Raw genomic sequence first — 16,800 nt, 5'->3', positions numbered from 1 at the left:
GTTCCAGCTCTCTACAGTACAGGCTGAGTCTGTTCTACTGTGTCCCAAACCACACATTCTATACTTACTACACTACTGATTACATTACTAATTGTTATACTCCATTTAGTGTGGTAGTTTGTAGTTTAGGACTTTGGTTTTGTTGTAAAAGGCATATAAGGGACATCTTTTACATGACCATTTGCCATAATATAAGAACATTTGTAAAATGTTTCGAACCAACAAATGTCATTCTCTTTTATCATCAAATGTTCACCAAATGGAAAAGACAAATGCTGAAAAAATTTTAATAAATAACCAAACATTGAAAATCATTGGAAACTAACCAGACATTGGAAAGCTCTGTCAGTATTTTGTCAAAGACCATACAGTAGACTTAAGGCTTTACCAAAGTTTTCTCTTTGCTGTTGTCTGTAGATACGTTCAGTGCTTGTTACCAGAGCAGTGAGAGCCGCTCCTTCACTCTGCTCATCAGAACGTCACCTGTGTGGGGCGGAGTCACCTGTCTGCAGATGGCCATGGCTGCAGATGCCCGGCTTTTCTTCAGTCATGATGGTGTGCAGGTGTGTGTGGGTGTGACTGTTTTAGTGTTGTTTGTTCTTATGACTACTATTGTTCAGAATCAATAGCAGCTTTTAATACTCTAAAGGTCATAACCTTGCGTATCCCTTTCATAACGCATTGCATCCTCATGCAAACTCATCTGAATAGATGTGTGTTTGTAGTCCCAACCTTATTAGGTACACATACATAGAATACATTATATGCTGCTGCCTTTGCTGAGTAACCAATATTTCATATTTACATCTCTTTTATGATTTATTTTTTTATACTTGGACAGACTCTGCTCTCTCAGATCTGGTGGGGGGATATGAACAGCAGGACAGAAGTGTGGAAGCTGGTCGCGTCGTTCCTGATGCCACCTCTCATCTACACCAACCTCATCAATTTTAGGTTGGGTGTCATTCATTTATGTCCTAAACCAATCATCTTCCATTACTGTACTTTTATTTCCTATCCTTTACAGGCTAGGTTTTATTTTTGCATAATGTGAAGTTGTGTAAATGTAGAATGATGGGGCTCTATTCAATACTTCTGTGATTTTTTTTTTGGGAAGTAGTGCATGAGGTGGGGTGGTGGTTATCAGACCTCACATGGGTGAACACTCCGACCTCACTAATAGAGTTTAGATGCTCTGCCCAAGCCTGACCTTATACTGTCATTTCATCTTGAATCCCCCCTTCACTATTGCAGCATTGACTTGTGTATCTTGTCTCACGCATGTCTATATCTGTGACCTTGTATTGTATTGTACATTTAGTGTCTTTCATTCTTTTATATCGTTTATATTTTAAACTTTTTAAACTGCTGCTGATGCAGCATTGCCGAGTAGCATCACAGCGCACTCGGAGGAAAGTGCAGCATCTCGGTTCCGAAATATCAGCTCACAGATGCCTTGTGAGAGTGCCATCTACCCATCCAGAGAGAGCGGAGCCAGTTGTGCTCTCTCAGTAGCCGATGGCAAGCTACATGAACAGGATTCAAATTGGCGAGTTCCTGATCATAGTGGCAGCGCTTAGACCGCTGGACCACTCAAAGCCCTACACTCCTAACTCTTAACCTCTAAATATGTTCAAAACAATCAAAACCTCAAAACAATGCTTCAAAAACTAATAGATGGCCTTCTTTGGACTAAAGAGACATTTACTTATTATTTGGAATACACTTCATTTCAAAAGAAACTATGAATAAGCCCAATACTTTTGTCCACACAATGTTTTTTGGTGGCCACAGTCTCCCACTCTCCATCACTATTTTCTTCTAAATCTTTCAGGGAGCATCAGGTCAGACACACAGACAGCCTAGAAGGACCGAGCACAGCCACAGCAGCGTTGTCTCTGGCAGACCTCACCCGCCACACGTAGATATCTTTACCTTGTTCTTTAATTTTTCTTGCATTATTCTCCTTTTAATTAATATGCTAATTCTTTCCTCATCTCTCTCTCTTTTTCCCCCTCTCAGTGAAGAAGACAGCAGGCCTGAAGACGGCCATCATGGAGAATCTGACCATCCAGATGGAGGAGGGGAGGAAACACCCTTTTCTCTCGCTGACATTACACAGGCGTAATCAGCAATTTTCTAATAAGCATACTAGGGTTGGGTGGTATAACGGTAATACCGCATAATGCAATATCTAAAAATAATGACCATATTCTCAATCATAATTGGCTTAAAAATGCATGTTTGATGTGTTGTTAAATTCTAGTACATGGAAAATTTAAAAATGGTCACAGTCTGAGCATGGGCATTGCTGTGGTTCTTAGCCTGTTAGCCTGTTATCTTATCTAGGCAGAGCTGGCCAGCTATGAGTCTAGATACATAGGTTACATTTTATGGTCCTTCAACTCAACTTTTGGTCAGGTTTTTAACTGCAGCTGCTCTGATCAGTCTGATATTCAGGGGATCTGTAGTAAAGCTAGCTAAGCAAAGGCTAGCTTAGCGAATATGCTACTGAACCAACACCAGGAAAATAAAACTGTTACTTCAAATTTCTGTCCATCCAAAAGCAGTAGCATGATCTAATCTCTTTAAAGTAGAGTTTCAGTCAGTCAGACTTAAGTGTAATCATGCTAACTAAGCTAATGCTCACCACTAACGCACACCCCTGCTTGGTATTTTGAGTAATGTGGATGTGTTCAGTAGTGAGAGCTGTGTTTCTGAGAGCTAAAACAGTCTGAGTGATGTCACCAGAACAGATTATATTTTGGTTTAAAATAACACAGAATGAGATGGTACAAAAACAATTTTATTGGACCGCTTACACTACTCAACAGATCATGCTGTATACTGTAATAATATTTTAAGGAAGATGTGACAGTATAAATAAGTGGAGTCCACCCAACCCCTAACACATGTGCTGTGTACATTTTCTAATATTAAAGTTGAGTGTATTATTTATTTATTATATTAGAGTGAGTGTAATGTCCTGTTTGTTCTAAATTGCCCACAGGGAAGAGGATGCTGAGGAGTATGCTGCTTTAAAAAAGGATCCTAAAGGTGGGTGTATTTGCATATTCGTTATTCCAATCTTGTAAAACTCTGATGTTTTTCAGGATAATGTAGCGATCGTTTTTTATCCTCCTTTTTTTCAGGCGCAAAATCCAACTTAAACAAACACCCTTTCATGCTACAGCGATGGCGGCAGTTCTGGTTCGCTCCAGTTACTTCTTTCCTGGGCAATGTGCTGATGTACTTCCTATTCCTCTTCCTTTTTGCCTATGTGCTTTTGGTCGAGTTCAAGCCTCCACCTCCAGAAGGCCCCGCCCACATTGAATATCTTTTGTATTTCTGGGTATTTACTCTCGTCTGTGAAGAGTTTCGACAGGTGTGAACTTGTGCTCATACACATATTTTACATTTACACACATAGATAAATAAATATACATACAGAGAGAAACACTTTCTGACTCCGACTTGTCTTTTCTTTAAAGTCTTTTTTTGTAGGCAATACAGGTTTGTGTCAGAGTATGAGCCTCTATATCCAGGACATGTGGAACAAGTTTGACCTCACTGCTATCATGCTGTTTTGTGTGGGGCTTGTCTGCAGGTGAGTGTGGAGGAATAAGGGTTGAACTATTTCTGTGTATATGTTGTGTTGAGTGTACTTGTGTGTGTATATTGTGTTGTAATTTTTTATGTGTCTTTGTGTTTGTTTGTGTGTGTGTGTGTGTGTGTGTGTGTTGCAGGATGTTCCCTTGGTCTTATGAGTTTGGCCGTTCAGTGCTGTGTGTAGATTACATGGTCTTCACTCTCAGACTGATTCATATATTTGCCATCAACAAACAGCTGGGGCCAAAAATCATCATTGTTGGGAAAATGGTGAGGAATGAGGAACAGTCAATCTCAGAATTGATTTGCAAAACAAATCCAAATTTTAGCTGATGGCTGGGATCTAGTGCTCTTCATGTTGTTAATTGGCAAAGTTGGGTCACTGTTTGTGTTGCAGGACTGTGGAATTCAAACAATGTCAATTCTAATCCAAAAGTATTGGGATACTGACTCATTGATAGTTTCTTCCAAAATTAAAAGCATTTATAAAAACTGTTTATCACGCTGCCACTATGAACGGGAGGTTGCAGGTTCGAATCCCGTTTATGTAGCTCTGCCATCAGGTGTCAGCACCCAGAGGGAGCAGAATTGGCCTTGCTCCCTCCGGGTGGGTAGATGGTGCTCTCTCCCCATCATGCTCAAAGGTGCTACCAGGCGGCAAGAGGCATGTGTGAGCGGATGTATCGGAACCTAATTGCTGTGCTTTCCTCTGAGCGCACTAGCCGCTCAGGCAATGGTGCATTGGCAGCAGCTCGAAAAGAGGGGTGACTGACTTCACGTGACAGAGGAGGCAGTGCTCGTCTGCACCCTCCTGATGGGGATGCACAAAGGGGTAGAATAATTGAAAAGCCAAATTGGGAGGACAAAATGAGAAAAATCAGAAAAAAAAGGGAAAAAACTTTTATCTTGCTATCTCTACTGTCCAGAGTTATATCTATATGTCCATGGACATCCCTTCTTATGAAGTCACTCAGCTACTTTACATTGCACTCATTGCTCACATAAATGTGCAAAAACACACTTAAACACACAGCTTGTCTAGCCCTTGTAGAGCAGTACTGTCAGATGGACATAAACCCAGGCATGGCTTAGGGAGTTATAAAGCTCCCAACATCCTGCATTGATGGTGCTCTGTCCAATACCATTGGGATAAGTTCGGTGTTCCAAATTCTAGAAATTCTTCCCTGGACAGTAATGACAACAAAAGGAAGAGAAACTCTTTTTATGCCCTTGATTTTGGAAAAACAAAATCTAACTAATAATGAGCAGGTGTTCCAATACTGTAAGTGTATATTATTGCTCTGAGAGATGTTACATACAGCTGTTGAAGAAAAAAAAAGAGTTTCTTTGATTTTACCAAATTAAAAACCTCTGGAATATAATCAAGAGGAAGATGGATGATCACAAGCCTTCGAACCAAGCTGACCTGCTTGAATTGTGCACCAGTCAAAGTTATCCAAAAGCAGTGTGCAAGACTGGTGGAGGAGAGCATACCAAGATGCATGAAACCTGTGATTAAAAAATAGGGTCATTCCACCAAATATTGATTTATGAACTATTAAAACTTTATGAATATTAACTTATTTTCTTTGCATTATTTGAGGTCTGAAAGCTCTGAATTTTTATTTGTTCTTTCAGCCATTTTTTCATGTTCTGCAATAAATGATCTAAATGACAATATTTTTATTTGGAATTTGGGAGAAATGTTGTGCGTAGTTTTATAGAATAAAATGACAATATTTATTTTACTTAAACATATATCTATAAATAGCAAAATCAGAGAAACTGATTCAAAACCTGAAGCGGTCTCTTAATTTTTTTCAGAACTGTATGTTAAAAGTCGATCAACATTATTTAGCCCAAATATGCTAACAGTATATGATTCTGCTTTAGCGACCTGTGCCAAAAGAATTGTTTAAGCCACTAAGCAATGGACTAAACTATATTATTTTAAACTCTAATTTGCATAACAGTGTGCTATAGCTTACCTTATCTTACTTTTTTCATTTGTCTCTCAGGTGAAAGATGTGTTCTTCTTTTTGTTCTTCCTTGGAGTTTGGCTAATGGCCTATGGAGTGGCAAATCAGGCCCTGTTGTACTCCTATGACCCTCGGCCTTACTGGGTCTTTCGCCGAGTCTTTTACAGGCCGTACCTGCATATCTATGGGCAGATTCCACTGGATGAAATAGATGGTATGTCTGAGAACATCTAATCTTGTGGTCTGATTTCCCAGGACTAGAAAAAAACTAAATATACACTAAAAAATATTGTATTGTAGAAGGCATAAATGTAGTAGGATAATTGTATGAGAATTTGTGTGTTTAAATATTTTTGTTCTTTAATTGGTAATCTTATTAACTCTCTTTCCAGCTTACAGAAGAGGAGATAAACCATGCACAAACAATGTGACTCTTATCCATGAGGGAGCAGAACCCTGTCCACAGTCAGAAGCTAACTGGCTGGTCCTCATCTTGCTCTCTGTATATCTCCTGGTCACCAATGTCCTTTTGCTGAATTTGCTTATTGCGATGTTCAGGTATGCGGCTCATTTAGTGATAATTTTTCATTGTGAACTATAAAGCCTTGTTCCAAAAAGACTGCCTGATATAATTGGTAATTTACTATTGATACTATTGAAGAAGAAAATTAAAAAATTCAGTGGAAGTACATTTTTTAAGTAATTTTTAAACATTTCTATTGGTCCATTCATCATGACATTTGGACAAAATGTAAAAAAAACTTACAGATTGTAATTATATATATTTTTTTTTTTACAAATACAGAAATCGTGATATATGGTGTTTTATGTGTCTTGTGGTTCAAAATGAGGATTTGGCCTCCAGTGTTTTTAAATTATGTAGTTTTTTTTTCTGTTTAACTTAAATCTACCAACCTCCATTTTATTTATGATACCAATAATGAAGAGTGTTGTCCAGTACATACACTCTGAGCTCTTTAACATCACCCATTCATTCACTACTGTCTGTAAAGGCTGACTGCTTGACTTGGAGCTTGATTTTACACACATGGCATGGACACTAAATTCAGGGCTTAAAATCTGTGTTCAAATAGTTTTGCCCATAAGGTGTGTTAAATAGTTTTGACTGGAAACTACTAAGCTTTAAAAAGAGCTTTTCTTCTAATGTACACATTGCACATATGCTTTTTCTGGAATCTATGATATCTCAGTATCAATATCTAATGGGGGATCTGTGTCATTTTAATAATTGAATACTAGATATAAAACAAAAGTATTTTATATCTGACTGTCTAAATTAGTGTTTTTAGTGTCTAATTAATCTAAGTAGTCGGTAACTGATGGTTCGTTTGTGTTGTCTCTGTGCAGCTACACATTTAGTAAGGTCCAGGAGCACAGCGACGTGCATTGGAAGTTCCAACGGTACAACCTGATAGTGGAGTATCATTCCCGACCCTGCTTGGCACCACCCTTCATCATCTTCTCCCACCTGCACCTCTTCATCAAGAGGTCCATTCGCAAAGTGCCCTCCACCAAGATCAAACACTTCAGTACGTAAGACTTGAAGATCTTGTTTCAGGCCTGGAGGGCTGTGGCCTTGTCCAGTGTGTTCTTTCTTCCCTATTGTAAATTTTTAGTCCAGACATAACAAACAAAGACAATCTGACAAAATGGGTCATGAAAGTGAGGCCCAGTCATTGGAAACACATATTAAATATTGTTAATAGGGGCTAGTAGTACCATAAAATGGGACACAGTCTGAGTCAATGAGACAGAAATGGGACAGTTTGTCCCATTTGTCCCAGTTAAGAATTTGTGGAGAGTACCTAAATCAGAAAAAAAAGTAATAATTGAATTCTCTCTATATGTTTCTGTTTTTTACTCATCATTTCTCACCTCCTTTTCCTCTTCTTTCTTTGCTCCTCCATCAGTGTTGGAGCTCCGGGGCAGGAAGGCCAGTAGGCTTAACACATGGGAGGCCGTGCAGAAGGAGATCCTGCTCTCAACTCAAAGCAAGAAAGTGCGGGACAGTGACACAGAGCGTCTCAAACGCACTTCTGCCAAGTCAGTCCATTGATACCTTCTCAGCTTAACCATTCCTTCGTCTTATTATTGGGTTCTTTAACTGCTAAGTTTGCTTTTTGGGCTCTGAGACCTGCATGAAATTCACACCCTGGGGCATTTTGGGACCCTCGCTGTGGCAGCTCCAATTACGTATGTGTAAGAACAGGACAGATGGAGAATGTTGGGACTTGCTGAATTGGGTTCTGCCATCTTGTGTGTGTGTGTGTGTGTGTGTGTGTGTGTAGGGTGGACAACGTACTGAAGCAGATGGCAGAGATTCGAGAACACGACCGCAGGTTGAGAATGCTGGAGTCTGAGGTTAGTGAAGACCATGCAGGCCGGTCTCTTGCTCCACACCATACACCCAAGACATGATTTTTTTTTTTTGTTCCTATGCCCCTTAGAGTGTGTGTGTTTGTGTGTGTGTGTGTGTGTGTGCGCTGGCATTCTGCATACTGTATGTGTCTGTGTGAGCATCTCATTTGAGCAGCAGCTGTTGTGTTTGCCTACTCAGCACAGACTGTAGACCATCCGTCATCTCACTGTCTCCCTGCTGTACGCTTCTTCACCACCCTTCACCACCCTCTCTGTTCACATTTGGTTACATTTGATCACATATCAGTGCTTTAACAGTATCTTATTTTGCAGTGTGGTGAAATTCTAATAAAACTGACCAGGACGTTTAGAGTTTTGATAAGTGGTGGCTGTATGGAAAAAAAAAAGAACCATGATGCTGAGCTCATTATTTCAGTTATTCCTAAGTAGGAGTAGACAATTAAGTCAGTTGCAAAAGCAGCCAGTCACGGTCTCAGTATAAGCATAACACCACAGTCAGTGGGAACATGTAACATAGTTACACAGTAGAAAAACATGTAACATTGTCATACGATAATTAATAGGAGTCAGTGGAACAACAATTTAAGACACATTCAAGGTGACCAAAATGTAGAATCAATCGAACAAAATGGCATATATTTTATAGGAGTTAATGTGACTAAAAATGGGATAAATTTAATAGGACTAAATAAAGACCAATTATTTAGCCCAGTCAACCAGGGTTAATTAAGATTTAAACCAGTCAGTGGAATGAATAATGGGATATACTACTTTGTACTACTTTATATACCTTTTTATTACTTAATATTACTGTCAGTAAATGAAAAAGAAATAGGACATTATAGGGACATTTAATATGGGACAGTTAATTATTGGGACAGTCAATAATATGAGTCAATAAAACCATAAATGGGACCCAGGGATTTGCAGAGATAATCATTAATAGCTTTCATGAATATACTTCAAAAATGTAACACAGACCACATTGTTAACCAATGGGAACAAAGTATACATGGGACATAATATAAATAAATATGTGTGGCTTCCAAGAAAATACATCAACAAGGGCAACATAAAATTAGCCTTATTACTAGTTTATCTAAAAATACAGTGTGTAAAATAATTCCTGTGCTTTTAAAGAAAAAAGGTAAAATACTAATGCATTTTCAAATGTGGATTTGGGGGCAGTAGTAAGTGCTTAGGTGGTAGAAAACAAGTATCCTACTCGGTCCTTCCATGATTCTTAACCAATCATGTGTTTCACTGAAAATGAGTTAAGGCTTTCTGAAGAGTAAAGGATCCTGTTTTGCATGCAGTGTTGTGTTCAAGTCTGCAGCTATGACTTATTCAAATTAATCTATTGCCATTGTCAATCATTTTGTGTTTCTCTCTAGTTTGACCCCATGCTAGTCTGTTAAACTAGATCAATCTTGTAAGGGTTCAATATAAACATAAAAAAAGTAATGTCGTAGAGATTAATTCTTATTTACTTTAAATAACCATCTATGTTTCAATCTGCTTCATTCAGGTTGATCATAATTAAAGGGGATTAGGTCCAATATATATTTTAATTGTATACTTTTTTCTGTTTGTTTGATTGGTTAATTTTTACAGCTGTGGCACTGTGGGGCATTGATAGCCATGATATTACTAGTGTTATTGATAAAAAGTAAATAATTTTTTTCAAAACTATAGTATTTAATAATTAAATTATTACTATTACTATTAAACATGTAAGAAATGTAGTTTTTAGAGTAAGAGAATGTACATGTAGGCCCATAAAAAAGGCTTTTAATAAGTAAAAGAAACTGACTAAAGTTGTAACCCAGAAATATGATCGGGCCAATTCTTTAGCAACAACAGCACTCTAATAAAAATGCTTTAAAAACACAAATACTATACATTTCTGAATGTTATGTGTCATTAGGTATAAAAAACGTATTAATAATATGTTTTATTAAAATAGGTTTAGCATACATGCTGTGTGGATTCAAAATGTCCTGACAGTCAGATGAGGAATCACTCAAATGTTTTTTCTAAACCTGTTTTTAGTAAAACATATAATTAATTATGTATTCTTTAAAAACTAATGACTGTGTCTGTGATAAACTTTAGTAATTTGCTATTCTTTTATCATAATATTCTACATAATATACCCACCGCGAGTTTTAAATGAATGCCTTTTTTATTTTGGTGTTTCTTCATACCAATCCTGGTCCTGGCACCCCCTCCACACACACATTTTAGTAAATTCCCTGCTTTCTTCACACACCCACTGCAACTCTGAACTCTGGGCTTGTTAATGAGCTGAATTCGGCATCAGGACCAGGATTGAGAAATATTGCTTTATGCCATGATGTGCGTCTCTTGCAGATGGAGTTTTGCTCTAGCTCCCTCCAGTGGATAATGGAAGGACTAGTTCAGAGTAACCTGATCAAACCGACTCGTCCTCCTCCTCTTCTGAGAGGTACTGATCCCTCTCTCCCTGCAACTGCTCTCTATCTGTCTTACTGCGACGGCATTTCTAGGCTTAAGTTTCTCAGTGACTTAACAGAGTTCTGCTTATTTTAGATCAGCCTTATATATACTCATTGCTGAAACAGGCCTCGCCAAGGCTCTCGGAACGGTTTTATATTCTGTACTGCACATCTAGACCCGACTGTCTTAATCACTTATCTGTCCCTTTATTAGCTAGTTTTTAATCCAAAGAACATGAAATGTGCAAAATCAGAAGATGTCTCGTGAACAAGTCTTGCTGAAAGCAAGTTATGTAATCTTATAAATATGCAAGCATTAATACTGATTATGATGGTGTAAATGTGCTCAGTTACTTACCACAGGAATCCATTGCCTTCTTATGTCTTAAGCCTCTTTATTCAGCACTTGTAAATATTTACAAAGCTATGAAAAACTGCACCTCAACGTCCGGCACTGATCTGTCTTGTGTTCGTCGTTTCAGACATGGTCCCGACCACCCCCTCCTCACCAACCTGATGGAGCGGTGCGTAACGGAGCCTAAACCCAAAGGACCTGCTGGACAGCACACATGCTCATGCACACACACACACACACACTTAGACACACAGACACACTTATCTCTTGAACTCTGTGGCAAAATCCTTTTTTAATAAGCACCTCAGCGGTCCTGTTTATTTTTGTGGCAGGGTTGTCCCTATTAAAAACTCCTTTTTTTTATTTTAATTCATATTATTGTTATAAACAATGTAATTTACACAATCATGCTTTTATGAACAAGGGTGATGGCATCTGAATGCTCAGGTTTTTTTGTTTGTGTGTAAAATATCCACTGTCACTGTTGTTGTTCTGTATTTAATGTAGGTCTGTAGGTCTTTTTTGTGGGGGTCTTTACAAGGTGAATTTGCGTTCACAAGCACATGGTGCCTTTTAAATTATGAATTTGAACACTATTTTTTTTATTGCAGTGGGGGGTTTTACTCTTTAACTATGTTCTTAGACTTGACTAGTGCCTTTCCTACTCACACCCCTCCCACTCGTCTTGAGGATCATTTGATTCCAAGGCTGGTGTGGTCCTGGCCTCAAAGGAGCCTTACATGGGAAGACTGGGAGCCAGCTCAGGATCGGGTTGTCATATTCAGTAACCGCGGATCAGAGGTGCTGCTGCTCAGAGCTTCCAAGATCCCTGCCTAGATCTGCTCAGGACTCGAAGACTAAATGGCAGTGCTGGACGTTTTTTAGGAGATTATGTCTTAGTAAACTGCAAAATTGTCTATGCAAATCTTTTTATTTTCTATGTTTGATGTTTAAATGAAGTGTCAAAATGTGTACAAAAAGACAAGTTCAGTAATAAAGATCATCATTTTAAGTTGGTTATTAAGGGTCTGGACTTTATGAGGAGACATTTTGGATAAAGAATCCTTTCCCATTAAGTAAAGGTGCACTGCAATCATTAAAAATATAAACCTGGTTTATATATATATATATATATATATATATATATATATATATATATATATATATATATATATATATATATATATATATATATATATAGTAAAACATTGTATAATAAAACAACCATTGGACTTGTGTAAATAAAACCGCTGCAAAGTTATGCAGTCTGTCTAGGTGTTTTGTAAAGAGCTCACTGAACTCCAGCATGATAATGTAATAGGATTCCACTGGTGCAACAGTGCAAATCAAGTGATGAAATGTGTTCCTTTCTCAAAACTGCACTGATATTAAACTGAGTGAAAGCAATTAGGAACCACAGCAGCTCAGCCATTAAGTATCAGATAAGGGTGGGCAATTAAAACAATTATTTGTATTAATTTCCATAAAATACTACTGCTAACAAAATGGTAAAGATTTAATTAATATAACAAATAAGGGTTTCATACATTCAGTAAAAATAAATGTTTTTACGTTATTCATATGTCATAAGCAACATTAACTTACCATTAATACAGTGAATACACACACATTATTATTAAATAATGTAAAAACAAAAAAATTAAATCAGCCACAACAGATTTTAGAATATTCAGAAATAGAATAATAAACTAATACTGTCAATGTGATTAATTTGGGAAATTTAATGTGTTAATTTCATATTTTGCATTGATGTAGATTTATTTATTTAATTATTTTTATCAACTTGTACTTGAACATAGGTCATAAATGATATGTGCTCAAAGTTAAAAAGATACAAATCAAAATACTCATTTAAACATAAATAAAATCCCAAAGTGCTCATCTTACAGTGATAATTTTATTTTACAATTAAAAATCTATTATTAAAAGTTTTATTGTTTAATCCCAGCAAATTCTGAGATGAATTTGTAACTTTTTTTTAATTGCTAGACAGTATGACTCTAGTATGAACTAGGAACTTAATCTGGTAACTTTAACGAATTAATTGTTTTAACGCAAATTAATTTAAAAGGTTTGTGTCTTAGCCTACAAAGTCTGACTGGGGGTGTCGTGTCTCTCATCGGCCTCTCATCTGCAGTTGGTGAATTCCACCTATGTTTTGTGTGAAACTGAACAATAAACACTCACTAAAGACACTGTATGATTCTTCATACAGTTTGCTGGAGAGTCTGAAGTGCAGCAGTAGAGAGGCCAAAAGGTTTTAATTTGTATAATGAAAAAAATATATATGAAAATCTTTAGTTGGTAATACAATTATATTAGTCACCCTCTTAAAATACAGGAATGTATAAATATTAATGAATCTCATATTGGTTCTTTATTTACATTTTAAATATCCACATTTAAAATCTTAGGTCTTGAGAGGAAGGTCTGTGACTAATCATAGATTTGATTTATTCAATTAGTTTAACTTGTATTGTTAACTCATATAAACAATTTTTCAAAAATGCCCTTAAGGCACACTAAGCAACTAGCTGGGTTTTTTTTTTTTAGGCTCCCCCTACAGGCCGGGAGTAAATGTTCACTGTGGTAAAGACATACTGCTGTTTCTTCGATTCCACCCCTTAGCCATGCGTAATTATTTCACCAGACCGACCAACATAATGGAAATAGGTTTGTGCATTTTATGGTTAAAAGTAAATTACAATTTGAATTGTTTTTAACCATTTTAGGGTCATCAGTGAACGCTAGCCTAGACAGATGCTAGTTTTGTGTGTTTTATGGCAAGCAAGCGTGACTAGATATGGTACCGGTTTCTCATTTATGCAGCTCATTATAAAACACTTTAAACCAAAGCTTTACCAAACAACATGGTGTCTAGTAAAGTGAATACACATACCTGAACTTCAATTATGAAGCAAGTTTGTCAAATAGCATGCAAAATTTTAGCCAGGGAGCTAGCTTTCTATCTAAATGAACTTCCCCACTAGTCACATGGCTATCCAGCAACAGACCACAACCCTAAAACTAGTCAAACAAATACTCTCACAAACGATGACTACCATAGTGAAAGCACAGACATGCACGGAAAGAGAGAAATTATTCCAGTGTTTCTTACATTCAGCCTTTCAGAGACAACTTGCCAGAGGTTCACCCTTGTGCGACTTCTCTCTCTTTTGAGAGTCTTCTCCTGTTCCTTGTCTGCTCTAACATGAGCTTTCACTGTTTTAATACTGTCTCAGACATGATAAACCTACTTGTCTACAGCTATCACTACTGTGATTTTAGAGCCGCTAGCAGCTAGCCTGCCTCTCACTCTTTGCTGTGGGCATACCTTTAGTATTTGCTGCTAAGAAAGACTAATTCTCACGATGCCCGAGACTTGTGAGCACTTGTGAGTCTAAACCTGCAAGCAATGTTTTTTCCTCTACAGACCACAAATGCAGCCGATAGAACCTTTATTTGCCTTGTAATAACTCATTTAATTATCTAAAACTGTTTGAAACACACTGATTAACCGTAAAAAGGTGCCTAGTGTGCCTTTAAAGCTTAACAGTAAATAGCAAAACAAACACAATATAGAGCTTCAAACCTGCTGTTACAACTATTATTGCAAAGTGGGGACCAACTCTATATTAATGAATATAGATCAGGAATACACAATAGACACTCTGGTCCAGGTTCAGACCTAAATAAATTTCATGTTTGAGTATAATGTTTTTCTTAAAAACTCTTCACAATGTATCTATACTTAAAGTTATCTATCTATAAGGTTATTTCGTTTTTTTAGGTCCAATCACGGAGAAAAAAATATATTGCAAAATTATACTTTTGAGACTTATAGTAGCAGCAAAAGCTCAGCAAAATACATAAGCTAAGGGCTGGTTTTATACCTAGTGTGGACGATCCATATTGCTTGATTTGTATGTGAAAAAAAAGTAAAAGTATAATAGTGCATCTTAAAAAATTTGAATATCATTGAAAAGTTACTTTATTTCAGTAATTCAGGTCAAAATATGAAACTCATATATAGAGGTATTACACTCAGAGTGATCTATTTTAAGTCAATAAAAACTCAAAAACCACTGTCTCAGAAAATTAGAATATTAAATAAGACCAATTGGTACTTTTGGCAGTGTGCCATGTCCTGCTGAAAAATGAAATCTGCATCACCATAAAAGTTGTCAGCAGAGGGACGCAAGAAGTGCTGTAGTGCTGTAAGATTTTCCGGGAAAACACTGCACTGACTTTAGACTTGATATAACACAGTGGACCAACACCAGAAGATGACATGATTCTCCAAACCATCACTGATTGTGCAAACTTTACACCAGACCTCAAGCAGCTTGGACTGTGTGTCTCACCACTCTTCCTCCAGACTCTGGTCCCTTGATTTCCAAATGAAATGCAAAATGTACTGATGGTCAATGATGGTATGGAGAGCCATGTCATCTGCTGGTGTTTTACAACTGCAAATCTATCAAGACTTATCATAAGAAGCACTGGTCAGAGAAGCAACCAAGGGGCCCATAGTCACTCTGGAGGAGCTCCAGAAATCCACAGCTCAGGTGGAAGAATCTGTGCACAGGACAACTAGAAGTTGTGCACCCCACAAATCTGGCCTTTATGGAAGAATGGGAAGAAGAAACCCATGTTAAAGGAAAATCATAAAAAGTGCTTTTTGCAGTTTGTCACATGTAGGGCACCCAGCAAACATGTGGAAGAAGGTGCTGTGGTCAGATGAGACCAAAGTTGAACATTTTGGACTAAATGTAAAGCACTAATTGTATCTGGAAATAAACACTGCTCGTCACCCTGAACACACCATCCCCACTGTGACATATGGTGGTGGCAGCATCATGCTGTAGAGATGCTTTTCTTCAGCAGGGGCAGGAAAGCTGGTCAGAGTTGATGGGAAGATGGATGAAGCTAAATACAGGGAAATCCTGTAAAAAATTGTTGGAAGCTGCAAAAGACTTGAGACTGGGAAGGAGATTCACCTTCCAGCAATACAATGACCCTAAACATACAGCCAGAGCTTTTACACATCACACTTTTTAGATCTTTATTTTATAAACATTTTGAATGCCATGTATCTCTTTGGTTCCACTTTTACGCGCCACATTTAAGGTTGTGGTATGAAAACTTTTTCAAACCACTGTAGCCTGGCCATCTTTGTGTACAGTTGCAAGAAAAAGTATGTGAACCCTTTGGTATTACTTTCTGCTCAAATTCTGATCTTCATCTGAGTCACAACAATTGACAAACACAGTGTGCTTAAACTAATACCACACAAAAAAATATGTTTGCATGGTTTTATTGAATACATGTTAACATTCACAATGCAGGGTAGAAAAAGTATGTGAACCCCTAGGCTAATGACTTTTCTAAGAGCTAATTGAAGTCAGCCAACCTGGAGTCCAATCAGTGTGATGAGATTGGATGTGTTGGTTAAATCTGCCATGCACTATAAAAATCACACACCACATATCAGAAACCGGTGCATTTGTCCCCCCCAAAAATAGTATCCTTCCCACTCAGCTCAGCTGTACTATTAATGAGGAGACAGGTGACCGCTGTGTGTAAACGGGAAATCCAATCATGAAGCCGATTCAGGGAGAAAGTCTCGCTTTTCAGGAGAAACAGCCAATCAGCTTGCTGGTTTTTTGGCATGACCTCAAGTGAAAAATTTACTCCAGATATTCCACAAATATTGCTAAACTGAAGAGGAATGAATGGTTCAAATTTCCTTCTGACCGTTGTGCAGGTCTGATCTGGCACTACAGGAAACGTTTGGTTGAGATTATTGCTGCCAAAGGAGGGTCAACCAGTTATTAAATCCAAAGGTTCACATACTTTTTCCACCCTGCACTGTGAATGTTAACATGTGTTCAATAAAAACATGCAAAAAAATGTTTTTTTTTTTGTGTGGTATTAGTTTAAGCAGACTGTGTTTGTC

At 37.5% G+C, this 16,800-nt stretch overlaps 1 protein-coding gene across 1 annotated transcript in view; it reads left to right on the top strand.

Annotated features, from left to right (window-relative positions):
• Positions 1-11,832, top strand: part of trpm4a (transient receptor potential cation channel, subfamily M, member 4a) — a 39,518-nt gene extending 27,686 nt beyond the window's left edge. Inside the window, exons 15-29 of the mRNA XM_022677058.2 lie at positions 418-563; positions 842-954; positions 1,835-1,921; positions 2,023-2,124; positions 3,011-3,057; positions 3,153-3,385; positions 3,492-3,607; positions 3,747-3,879; positions 5,628-5,802; positions 5,981-6,146; positions 6,957-7,138; positions 7,520-7,652; positions 7,898-7,970; positions 10,362-10,455; positions 10,948-11,832. Coding sequence (XP_022532779.2) covers positions 418-563; positions 842-954; positions 1,835-1,921; positions 2,023-2,124; positions 3,011-3,057; positions 3,153-3,385; positions 3,492-3,607; positions 3,747-3,879; positions 5,628-5,802; positions 5,981-6,146; positions 6,957-7,138; positions 7,520-7,652; positions 7,898-7,970; positions 10,362-10,455; positions 10,948-10,982 — 1,835 coding nt within the window. The 3' untranslated portion in view covers positions 10,983-11,832. The remainder of the gene's footprint in view (positions 1-417; positions 564-841; positions 955-1,834; positions 1,922-2,022; positions 2,125-3,010; positions 3,058-3,152; positions 3,386-3,491; positions 3,608-3,746; positions 3,880-5,627; positions 5,803-5,980; positions 6,147-6,956; positions 7,139-7,519; positions 7,653-7,897; positions 7,971-10,361; positions 10,456-10,947) is intronic.
• Positions 11,833-16,800: the final 4,968 nt, after the last annotated feature.

The sequence above is a fragment of the Astyanax mexicanus genome, chromosome 19 (genome assembly GCF_023375975.1).
Source record: "Astyanax mexicanus isolate ESR-SI-001 chromosome 19, AstMex3_surface, whole genome shotgun sequence".
Lineage (NCBI taxonomy): Eukaryota > Metazoa > Chordata > Actinopteri > Characiformes > Acestrorhamphidae > Astyanax > Astyanax mexicanus.
This window is presented reverse-complemented; position numbering and strand designations above follow the sequence as displayed.